We start from the raw sequence: 12,546 nt of genomic DNA, 5'->3' as shown, positions 1-12,546 counted from the left end.
AGCACCACCTTTACAAGCTCTGGGAGCGCGCAAGCACCAGCGGGTTGCCCACAAGCAGAGGCGGGACTGAAATCAGAGCTGATCCCCAGGGTTGTGCAATCTGCAGATTTATACCACCACTGCCAGCTTTGTAAACTCAGCACCTGCAGGACATCCAAGTGGACAATGGGTGCTCCCACAGCTGGGATGGGTCTGGCTTTAGCAGCTTTGGGCTTAGAGGGTGTGCACACGTGGAGGCAGGGCCAGGTCTGGGCTGCTTCCATAGCTCCCAAGGTGGGTCCAAGTGCATGACTACTGCGTTCCTGGTACCTGACTTCAGTGGATCTGTGCTGGCAGATCTGTGCTGGTGGCTTTGTAAACAGAGCACCTGAAGGACACCAAGGCCTACTGACAGCATTCCTATGGTTGACGAGGGGCCGAGAGCAGTCGAACATCAGTGTACTTTGTGAGCCCTCACAATGGGTTTCAGGTGACACCACAGAGTGCACTCCCTAGTGGACAGCTCTGGCAGGGAATACTCAATGTCTCTTCTCCCAGTGGGAGTGCTCCAATCCCACCTACCTCACACCACAGCTCAGAAATAGATCTGGGTGGGTGGGAGAATTCCCTGGTTGTCCAGTGGTTAGGACTCTGTGCTTCCACTGTGTGGGGCATGGATTTAATCCCTGGTCAGGGAACTAAGATCCTACATGCCACAAGTCGTGGCCAGAAAAAAAAAAGTTTAAAGAAAACAAAAGAAGCAGATCTGGGGGCTCCTACTCCAACAACTGGGGAGCAGACTCTGCCCCCTTAAAGGGCTGTGACAACCATAAAGCAAAGAGGAGGCCCTGCTCAACATCCAGTACAGGCTCTGGACACCACAACACCAGTCACATCCCCTGTCAAGGGGATAACGGCCATCACACACTGAGGAAAGATGTGGCAGGCATCTTTACTAAAAACAGCCCTCAAGCCAGAAATATTAAGCCCACATAGGATACACAGGGACACTCCCACATAAAAATAGCCCTCCAAGACCACAGTAAATAATTGTTTCTCCTAAACTCATAGAGTAAGAGAAATATAAGTAAAATGAAGAAGCAGAGGAACCACTTCCAATTAATAGATCAAGAGAATTCCCCTGAAAGAACAATGAAACAAACCTCTTCAGTCTAATAAACACTGAGTTCAAAAAGGAGATAATGAAAATACTGAAGGAATTAAGAAAGGTTAACAATAGAAATGCAGATTACTGTAAAAAGGAACTAAAAACTATAAAGAGGAGCCAAGAAAAATTAGACAACTCAATTGCTGAGATGAAAGCTGAGCTAGTGCCAATAAATAGCAGATTAAATAATGCAGAAGAATGAACAAGTGATCTGGAAGGTAGAATAATGGAAATCACCCAATCAGAACAGCAGACAGAAAAATGAAAACAATATAAGAGACCTATGGGATAATATAAATTGTGCCAATCTATGCATAATAGGGATTCCAGAAGGAGAAGAGAGAGAAAAGGGGATTGAAAATGTATTTGAAGAAATTATGGCTGAAAACTTGTGAAACCAAAAGAAGGAAATAGATATCCAGGTAGAGGAAGCACAGAGGGTCCTAAACAAGATGAACCCAAACAGATCTACACCAAGACTTACCATAATTAAAATGGCAAAATTTAAAGATAGAGGATTCTAAAGGCAGCAAAAGAAAAACAAAGAGTTAGTTACAAGGGAATCCCCATAAGGTTATCAGCTGATCTCTCTACAGAAACACTGGAGGCCAGAAGGGAGTGGCAAGATATATTCAAAGTCCTGAAAGGGAAAAATCTGTAACCTAGGATACTCTACCGAGCAAGATTATCATTTAGAATAGAAGGAGAGAGAAAAAATTTCTCAGATAAGGAAAATCTAAAAGAATACAGCAATACTAAACATGTCCTAAAAGAAATATTGAAATGTCTTCTCTAAATGGAAAAGAAGCAAGAATCTATAGAAAAGGGAAAATCACATCTGGAAAGTAAATCATTTAAATAAGCCAGTATACAGATTACAAAATCAAAAAATTTTTGTGAAGGTGATGATAACCAAAATGCAAAAAGATAAACATGAAGATGTAAAAGAGGGTATCAAAATCATAAAATGTGGGGGAGGAGAGTAAGAAAATGTAGGGGTTTTTTTTCTTTTAGAATATGTTTGAGCCTATATGATTATTAGTCTAAAGCAAATAGATATAGTCATGGGTTAAATAACATACTTGAAAAACAGTAACCACAAATCAAAAACAAACAATAGATTCATGAAAAACAAAGGAATAGAACATAAGCATAATACAAAAGAAAATCATCAAACCACAAAAGGAAAAACAAAAAGGAACAAATAAGAAATACAAAATCAACTGGAAAACAAGGTTTAGAGTGGCAATAAATACATATCTATCAACAATTACCTTAAATGTCAATGGACCAAATGCTCCAATCAAAAGACATAGACTGGCAGATTGGATAAATAAAAAACAAGAGTCTACAATATGCTGTCTATAGGAGATCCACTTTAGGGCAAAGGACACACATAGATTGAAAGTGAGGTGATGGAAAAAGATATTTCATGCAAACAGAAATGACAAGAAAGTGGGGGTCATGATATTCATATCAGACAAAATAGACTTTAAAACAAAGGCCATAAAGAAAGAAAAAAAAGGACACTATATAATGATAAGAGGATCAATACAAGAAGAGGATTTACACTCATCAACATATATGCACCCAATATAGGAGCAGCCAAATACATGAAACAAATACTAACAAAATTAAAGGGAGAAATTGACAGATGTACAATAATAGTAGAAGACTTTAACACTCCACTCACACCAATGGACAGACCTTCCAGACAGAAAATCAATAAGGCAACAGAAGTCCTAAATGATACAGTAGAACACTTAAAATTAATTGATATTTTCAGGACATTACATCCAAAAAAACCAGAATACACATTCTTTTGAAGTGCACATGGAGCATTCTCTAGGACTGACCACATACTAGGGCAGAATAAAAGCCTCAATAACTTTAAGAGTATAGAAATTATTTCAAGCATATTTTGTCACCACAATGGCATGAAACTAGAAATCAACTGCAGAAAGAGAAATGAGAAAGAAAAAAATTACATGGAGACTAACCAACATGCTACTAAAAAAAAACAATGGCCAATGATGAAATCAAAGAGGAAATTTAAAAATACCTTGACACAAATGACAATATAAACACAATCAGGGACTTCCCTGGTGGCGCAGTGGTTAACAATCTGCCTGCCAATGCAGGGGACACGGATTCGAGCCCTGGTCCAGGAAGATCCCACATGTCGCGGAGCAACTAAGCCTATGTGCCACAACTACTGAGCCTGTGCTCTAGAGCCCACGAGCCACAACTACTGAAGCCCACACAACTAGAGCCCGTGCTCCACAACAAGAGAAGCCACCACAATGAGAAGCCTGCACACTGCAACGAAGAGTAGTCCCTGCTCACTGCAACTAGAGAAAGCCCGTGCACAGCAACGAAGACCCAATGCAGCCAAATAAATAAATAATTTTAAAAATAAATAAATAAAAATAAACACAATCATACAAAATCTATGAGATGCAACAAAAGAAGTTACTAGAGGGAAGTTAATAGAGATACAGGCCTTCATTAAAAAAGAAAGAAAGAAAAGAAATAAGAAAAATAGAAAAGAAAATCTCAAATAAACAACCTAAACTACCACCTAAAATAATTAGCAAAAGAAGAACAAACAAAACCAGAAGTCAGCAGAGGAAGGAAATAATAAAGATCAGAGAGGAAATAAACAAACAGAGATTTTTAAAATAGAAAAAAAAAATCAATAAAACCAAGAGTTGGATCTTTGAAAGCTTAAACAAAATTGACAAACCTCTGGCCAGACTCACCAAGAAAAGAGAGGACCAAAATAAAAGAAGAAATGAACAAAGAGAAATAACAACTGATACCACAGAAATACAAAATAAATAAATAAATAATAATAAGAGAATACTATGAACAATTATATGCCAAAAAAATCAACAACCTAGAAGAAATGGACAACTTTCAAGAAACATACAGCCCACCAAACTGAATCAAGAAGAAACAGATAATTTGAACAGACCAATTACTGGAACTGAAATAGAAGCTTTAATTTAAAAACCTCCCTAGAAACAAAAGTCCAGGACCAGATGGTTTGACAGGCGAATTCTACAAAACATATAAAGAAGAAATTATACTGATCCTTCTCAAACACTTCCAAAAGATTGAAGAGGAGGTAACACTCCCAAAGACATAGTATGAAGCCAGCATCACCCTGATACCAAAACCAGAGAAAGACACTACCAAAAAAAGAAAATTACAGGCCAATATCTTTAATGAATATAGACGCAAAAATTCTCAACAAAATATTAGCAAACCGAATTCAACACTACATTAAAAAGATCACAATCAAGTTGGATTCATCCCAGGGTCACAAGGATGGTTCAACACTTGCAAATCAATGTGATACACCACATCAACAAAAGAAAAGACAAAAATCATATGATCATCTCAACAGATGCAGAAAAAGCATTTGATAAAATTCAACATCCATTCATGATAAAAACTCTTACCAAAGTAGGTATACAGGGAACATATCTCAACATAATAAAAGTCTTTTATGACAAACCCACAGCCAATATAATACACAACAGTGGAAAGCAGAAAGCCTTCCCACTAAAATCTGGAACAAGACAAGGATGCCCACTCTCACCACTTCTATTCAACATAGTATTGGAAGTCCTAGCCACAGCAATCAGAGAAGAAAAAGAAATAAAAGGTATCTAAATTGGAAGGGAAGAGGTAAAATTGTCATTAGATGCAGATGACATGATATTGGGCTGGCAAAAAAATTCATTCGGGTTTTCAGTAAGATGTTACTATATATAGAAAACCCTAAAACCTCCACACAAAAACTACTAGAACTGATAAACTAATTCAGCAAGGTAGCAGGATACAAGATTAACATACAGAAATCAGTTGCATTTCTTTACAATAACAATGAAATATTGGAAAGGGAATCTAAAAAAACAATCCCTTTTAAAATCATATCAAAAAAATAAAATACTTAGGAATAAATCTGACCAAGGAGGTGAAAGACTTATATGCTGAGAACTATAAAACACTAATAAAGGAAACTGAAGATGATTCAAAGAAATGGACAGATATCCCATGCTCTTGGATTGGAGGAATTAATATTGTTAAAATGGCCATACTATCCAAAGCAATATACAGATTTAATGTGATCCCTATCAAATTACCCATGACATTCTTCACAGAACTAGAACAAATAATCCTAAAATTGATATGGAACCACGAAAGACCCAGAATAGCCAAAGCATTCCTGAGGAAAAAGAACAAAGCAGGAGGACTTCCCTGGTGGTGCAGTGGTTAAGAATTCGCCTGCCAATGCAGGGGACATGGGTTTGAGCCCTGGTCCAGGAAGATCCCACATGCCATGGAGCAACTAAACCTGTGAGCCACAACTACTGAGCCTGTGCTCTAGAGCCCACGAGCCACAACTACTGAGCCTGCGTGCTGCAACTATTGAAGCCTGCGCGCCTAGAGCCCGTGCTCTGCAACAAGAGGAGTCACCGCAATGAGAAGCCTGCGCACCGCAACAAAGAGTAGGCCCCGCTCGCCGCAACTAGAGAAAGCCGGTGCACAGCAACAAAGACCCAACACAGACAAAATAAATAAATAAATACTAATTGTCTTTGTTTAAAAAAAAAAAAAGAACAAAGCAGGAGGCCATACCCTCCCAGACTTCAGACAATACTACAAAGCTACAATAATCAAAACAGTGTGGCACAGGCACAAAACAGATATATGGATCAATGGAAGAGAATAGAGAGCCCAGAAATAAACCCACACACCTATGGTCAGTTAATCTTCGACAAAGGAGGCAAGAATATACAATGGAGAAAAGATAGTCTCTTCAGCAAGTCATATTCAGAAAGCTGGACGTAAATCAATGAAGTTAGAACACGCTCTTACACCATACACAAAAATAAACTCAAAATGGCTTAAAGACTTAAATATAAGACATGACACCATAAAACTCTTAGAAGAGAACATAGGCAAAACCTTCCCTGACATAAATCATCCCAATGTTTTCTTAGGTCATTCTCCCAAGGCAATAGAAATAAAAGCAGAAATAAACAAGTGTGACCTAATCAAACTTATAAGCTTTTGTACAGCAAAGGAAACCATAAACAAAATGAAAAGACAACCTATGGACTGGGAGAAAATATTTGCAAATGATGTGACCAACAAGGGCTTAATTTCCAAAATATACAAACAGCTCATAAAACTCCAATATCAAAGAAACAAACAACCCAATCAAAAAGTGGGGAAGACCTAAGTAGACATTTTTCCAGAGAAGACATATAGATGGTTAACAGGCACATGAAAAGAGGCTCAACATCACTAATTATTAGAGAAATGTAAATCAAAACCACGATGAGCTATCACCTCGCATCTGTCAGAATGGCTATCATAAAAAGTCTACAAATAACAAATGTTAGAGAGGATGTGGAGAAAGTGTACACTGTTGGTGGGGATGTAAATTGGTGCAGCCCTTAAGGAAAACTGTATGGAGGTTCCTCAAAAAACTAAAAATAGAACTATCATATGACCCAGAAATTCCACTCCTGGGTATATATCTGGAAAAAACAAACACTAACTCAAAAAGATACATGCACCCCAATGTTCATAGCAGCACTACTTACAATAGTCAAGACATGTAAGCAACCCAAGCGCCCATCAAAAGATGGGATTAATAAGATGTGGTATTTTATACATACATACATACACACACATACTCAATGGACTATTACTCAGCCATAGAAAAGAATGAAATTTTGCCATTTCCCCCAATGTGGATGGACCTAGAGGAATATTATGCTTAGTGAAATAAGTCAGACAGGGAAAGACATACTGTATGATATCACTTATACATGTAATTAAAAAAAATAAATGTATATGTAAAACAGAAACAGACTCACAGATACAGAAAACAAACTAGTGGATACCAGTGGGGAGAAGGGAGTGGGGAGGGACAAATTAGGGGTATGGGATTAACAAGCACAAACTACTATATATAAAATAGATAAGCAACAAAGATATAATGTATAGCTCAGGGAATTATAGCCATTATCTTGTAATAACCTATAACAGAGTATAATCTTCAAAAATACTAAATCACTATGCTGTACACCTGAAACAAATATAATATTATAAATCAACTATACTCCAATGAAAACATTTTTTTTTAAAGAAATCATTAAGCTGATTTGAAAATCTTCATGGGACTGCAAAGAACCTAGAATATTCAAAATAACTTTGAGGAAGAACAAGTTGGAAGACTCACACTACCTAATATCAAGATTCACAATAAACCTATTGTAATCAAGGCAACCTGGTATTGGCCTAAGGAGAGACATACAGGTCAATGGAAGAAAAGGAAGAGTCCTGAAGTGGACTTACACCAATATGGTCAATGGATCTTAGATAAATGTGCCAAGGTAACTAAAAGAAAAAAAGGATATTTTTATAGATTATGTATCACACTGTACTTCAATTAAAAATTTTTAAAGGAGAAAGGGTAATTTTTTCAACACATGGTGCTACAACAATTGGACATTCATATGCAAAAATAAAATACCATACACCCACACATAATTGATCATATTTGAGGGAAGTGCACACCTAAAAAGCATGAACTTACTGCATGTCAATGATAACTTAATAAATCTGACTTTTAAGAAGTTGAAAGTAATCAAAGTAACAGTACAGAACTTGTTAAATAAATGTTGTAGGTATATGATGCACTAATATGTAATCAATAAAAGATGGTAACATAAAAGTATCATTGGAAAGATATCCATAATTTATATAAAAAAGGTTATAATTTTTAATATATATAAATGTATATATATTTATATCTGAACACACACACATATCATGACCTACTTCTGCTTTTAAAAGCCTGGAAAAGGGCTTCCCTGGTGGCGCAGTGGTTGGGAATCTGCCTGTCAATGCAGGGGACACGGGTTCGAGCCCTGGTCTGGGAAGATCCCACATGCCGCGGAGCAACTGGGCCCGTGAGCCACAACTACTGAGCCTGCGCGTCTGGAGCCTGTGCTCCGCAACAAGAGAGGCCACGATAGTGAGAGGCCCGCGCACCGCAATGAAGAGTGGCCCCCGCTTGCCGCAACTGGAGAAAGCCCTTGCACAGAAACGAAGACCCAACACAGCCAAAAATAAACAAATAAAATAAAGAATTATAAAGTAGCATAATTATATGTTTAAAAAAAAAGCCTGGAAAGACATACCTGAAAATGTAAACAAGATAACATCTCTGCGTGATAGGATGGGATTGCCAGTAATGTCTACTTTTGCCAGTATTTTATACTTATTCTACGTTAAATATGGTTTTTACTCATGTAATTAAAAGGCAAAAACAAAAATTCCATAGAAGACCAACCTAAAAACATATGTGATTTATTTGGAAAAAAGCTAAACAGTGGAAAGGGGGAAAGACTGAGAAAGAGCACTCACGTGTGTGTGTGTGTGTGTGTGTGTGTGTGTGTGTGTGTAAAATGAGGGCAGTGGTGAAGGAATCTCTCCCAACCCTAAGTTCCATGAATAAGAGGGGGGCAAGATGCTGCAGCTCTCGTGACCCTGGTCAGACTGGCAGTAAAGGAACCACTAAACTGAAAACATATGGAGGGCAGGGGTCAGGTCTACCTTATTCACTGTTATATCATCAGCACCTAATTAGAGAGTTTAACAATCAGCAAATAATTGTTGAAGACAGGAAGGCAGAGCTTGCTATATGCCGGCCAGTGATGGGGGTGTTGGGGGAGGGAAGAGAAAGCCGAGACAAAGGGAAGGAGATAGGAATCTGAGAAAGAAAGAGCACCAAGGGTGGTGGGAAGGAGAAGGCATCTATCTGGTGGGTTAAGGTGTTGGAACATCAACACCTGTAGCTGAGTAGGTGTCAGGGCTGGGTCAGTGCTGGGGAAAGATGGCCCAGTCTTTTGAGGCAGCAGGAGTCTAGGAAAGGGCTGAATGAACAATGGAACAGGGCAAAGAAGGGCCAAGTCTCTAAAGCTTGTTACAGAAAGATGAGTCACTGCAGCACACAAAATCCACTCGAGCATTTTGTCTGAAGAAAGACATGGGGAGACACAGGTCCCCACAGCCCTGGTATCCATACAGGAACCTGTCACCTGGAGAGGAAGAAAGACAAGAGGATCTCTGGTTTGTGGCCTCCAAGTTCAAGTGTTTGCCACACAAGAGGTAAACAATAAATCTTTGTTGAAAGAATGAGTCCTTTGGGACTTCCCTGGCGGTCCAGTGGTTAAGACTCCACACTCCCAATGCAGGGGGCACGGGTTCGATCCCTGGTCGGGGAATTAAGATCCCACATGTCGCAGCGCAGCCAAAAAAAAAAAAAGAATGAGCGCCTCAACTAATGAGGAGAAAGAGCGCATTGTCCTGAGGAGTCAGGCAGCCACGTAGGAAAGGACATCAGAGCCATGCTGACTGTCATGCGCCCCCAGTGGGCCATCCTCTCCCAACCTCTCATCCTGTTGGCACCAAGGCCTCCCATTCTCAAAAGTGCTACCACACACAAGCTCCAGGGGAATATTTAGAGTCCAATTCCTGTCCTCCCTGAGTATGTACGGGGACTACCCAAGGATCCAGGGACCCCTCAGCAAGCACTTTTTCTCCTGATAGGTCTACTGGTACAGTCAAGGGCCCGTGGCAGTCCAGCACCAGATCCAGAGGACTCTTTTCCAACTTTTTAGGAAAACAAACAAACTCTCCCACACTCTCTGCTTTTGCCCCCAGGGCTCCTAAGAGAGCCAACTCCCTCAAGATCAGGCTAAAGGTCACCCAGGAGACTTCTCAGGCCCCACCTACCTTCGTAGACCTTCCTCAGGAAGCACTGCTGGCTGTCTTGAGTTTGGCAGAAGCTTTCCCCGCTCTCACAAACCCCGCTGGCGTTGACTCGGTGACACTGGAAACATTCTAGAGCTGGAAAGTCAAAGCAGCATAATAAGGCCCTTCCGGCCCAGCGTCCCGGCTGCTCAGGAGGGAGCACACCTGTGACCCAGGTGCGCCTGGACATTGACCGGCTCCCAGCGCCTGACGAATATGCTGAAAGCAGGTCGTTTCTCCGCGCTTGGCTTACACCTGGGAGGAGGCGTGTGCGCCTCTAGGCACAGGGTCTGCACCTGAGCGCAGAGGGCTCGCCCTGTCCTCCCAGGGATGGGCTGTGCTGCTGGAGGAGTGAGGTCAAGTCCTTCACTAACCCCGCTTCTAGGGCTCGTGATCACTCCTCCTTCTGGGAACAGCCCACATGCACCACCCACAAAGAACCTTCTTTGTCCCCTTTCAATTCAAATGTAGGGCTCTCAATAAGAAAGGTTGAGGCATGGGGGAGTATCAGGGATTAGAACTGAGGTGGGAAGGAGGTAGAGGCTGAAGTAAAATGGGGGAGGGAGGAGGAAGAAGAAAGGGAAGAGGAGCAGAGTGGGACTCAAAGTGGAAGATGCAAAGGAGAGAGGGTGGAGGAGGAAAGAGAGGGGTGGGGTGAGGCTGTGGTCACCTCCAAGGCTCGGGTTAGGTCCTTGTGCCTTTCTTCCCACTGCCCCATGCCCATCAACCCACAGCCCCTGTGGGTCTGCCTCACCTAGACCCAGTCCCCACGGCCCTCCCAGATGCCCGGCAGGGGCTCACCTTGCAGGAGGCCCAGCAGCAAGGAGAGGCCCAGCAGCAGCAGCAGGAAGCGCGTCCCCATCTCCGATCGAGGACAAGACAGTAGCAGGAGGTGGGGCAGCTGCAGGCGCCCGGACCCTGAGGATCTGGCTTTATAACCCCGGCAGGCACGGCAGCCAATGGGAGCCGAGGCGAGGGGCTGGGCTTCCCCAGGATGCGGATGCGGCGTGAGCCAAGGGCCCGATGGGAGCCCCGCGTTCCTGCTGCACAGGCTCTGCTCACCGCCACCTGCCCTGCTGAGGGAGCCACGTTCTTTCAAGGCTTCTTTTGCTCCCATTTTAACTAGCTTTTAAATGGGAGAATCATGTCTGCCTTACTCGGCCAAAGGATTTATGAGATCCAGGTGAGCTAATGACCCTGGAGGGGTGGGGCATACACCGTGATCTTCCGTACTTCGGGGACTATTTCCTTGAATACGGTTTAAGTCCAGATATTGAAATCTTTTGATTTCAGAGAAATTAGGGGACTTCCCTGGCGGTCCGCGCTTCCACTGCAGGGGGCACGGGTTTGATTCCTGGTCGGGGAACTAAGATCCTGCATGACGTGCAGTGCGGCCAAAAAATGAAATAAAATGACCAAAAAAAAAAAAAAAAAAAAAAATTAGAAGAAGTGGATACTTGCCTAGACTGTTGCTCAGTAAAGCACTAAACATAAAATAGCAGATTTGGGTTTATCTTTCAGGCAGGCTGCATTACAGACTAGAGATTTTTGTTTGTTTACACTGCTTGACGAATGTAATTTAAAAACACTGATCTGGAGGGGAAAGTTTTGTACCTTTGGCTTCAGGCTCCCTTGCAGCCCTAGGCCCACCCCAGATCCTGGTCCGCCTCTTACCCAAACAAACATCGGACTTCAAGAATGAACATATACCCCCCGCAACTTGGCTTTAACCTTCAATCCCAGCTTAAGAACAGGAAACCCACTAAAACGGAGGGCTTATTCCATAGGGGTATAATTATTCCCCAGCCCAGCTCTGAAGTCTGAGGAGGTTGTGTCACCTGCTTCAGCCCAAAATAGCATGATTGACTGAGAGCTTGCTATGTACCAGACACAGTGCTAAATATTTGAACAATGTTATTCGATTTGATTCTCACACAACAGCCTATATGGTAGTTATTAATGTCTCCATTTTATCGATGAGAAAACTAGAAGGAAGTAGTTAGTCCCAGGTGACAAAGAGGATAGCTGGCAGATTGAAACCCGGATCTGCAGACTCCACTGACCCTGTGACTTTGCCAGGGAAACCTGTGTCCCAAGTCTTCTGGGTCCCAAGAGCCACCAAATTAGTGTCTGAGGACTGGATTCCTGCTGCCAGATATGGCTCCTTTAGACTCAGAAGGTCCCTAGCACCAGCTCCCCATCATGAACAAGAATGGATGTGTTTCCTCAGAAATAATTTTTTATAATCTGCTAAGAATCAGGTTTTTACTTAGTGGTTTTTTTTCTGGGACTCCCAGTTAGCCCTAGTCCTAGAATGCTCTGGGATTCTAAGGGGAGGAGGGTGGGCCCTGATGCCTAGCCCAGTTCCCAGGGGTTCTCTTCTCTCCACTCCCTGAAGCTTCTCCCTGACTCTCCTTCCAGAGAGTCCAGCTGTCCAAGCCCCTCACCGAGGCCAGGGGCTACCCCAGCTCCTGTTCACAGTCTTTCCTGCTGTGGAAAAGATAGAGGAGACCCACTGTAGCCTGAGGAGTGCTGAGGGGCTCAACATGATGTAT

General features: G+C 42.0%; 1 protein-coding gene across 1 annotated transcript; it reads right to left on the bottom strand.

The window, feature by feature from the left end:
• Positions 1 to 660: 660 nt before the first annotated feature.
• LOC309605321 (protein PIP-1-like) lies at positions 661 to 11,113 on the bottom strand. The gene is made up of 3 exons (XM_082341062.1): positions 10,793 to 11,113; positions 9,974 to 10,087; positions 661 to 9,276 (listed from the first exon to the last, which is right to left on the bottom strand). Exons 1-3 carry the CDS (start codon positions 11,106 to 11,108, stop codon positions 9,152 to 9,154), a joined length of 555 nt encoding a protein of 184 aa, XP_082197188.1. The 5' UTR covers positions 11,109 to 11,113; the 3' UTR covers positions 661 to 9,151.
• Positions 11,114 to 12,546: the final 1,433 nt, after the last annotated feature.

Source organism: Balaenoptera borealis, assembly GCF_965194805.1.
Source record: "Balaenoptera borealis genome assembly, chromosome: 11".
Classification (NCBI taxonomy): domain Eukaryota; kingdom Metazoa; phylum Chordata; class Mammalia; order Artiodactyla; family Balaenopteridae; genus Balaenoptera; species Balaenoptera borealis.
The sequence above is the reverse complement of the archived record's forward strand: the minus strand, read 5'-3'. Positions and strand labels throughout refer to the sequence as shown.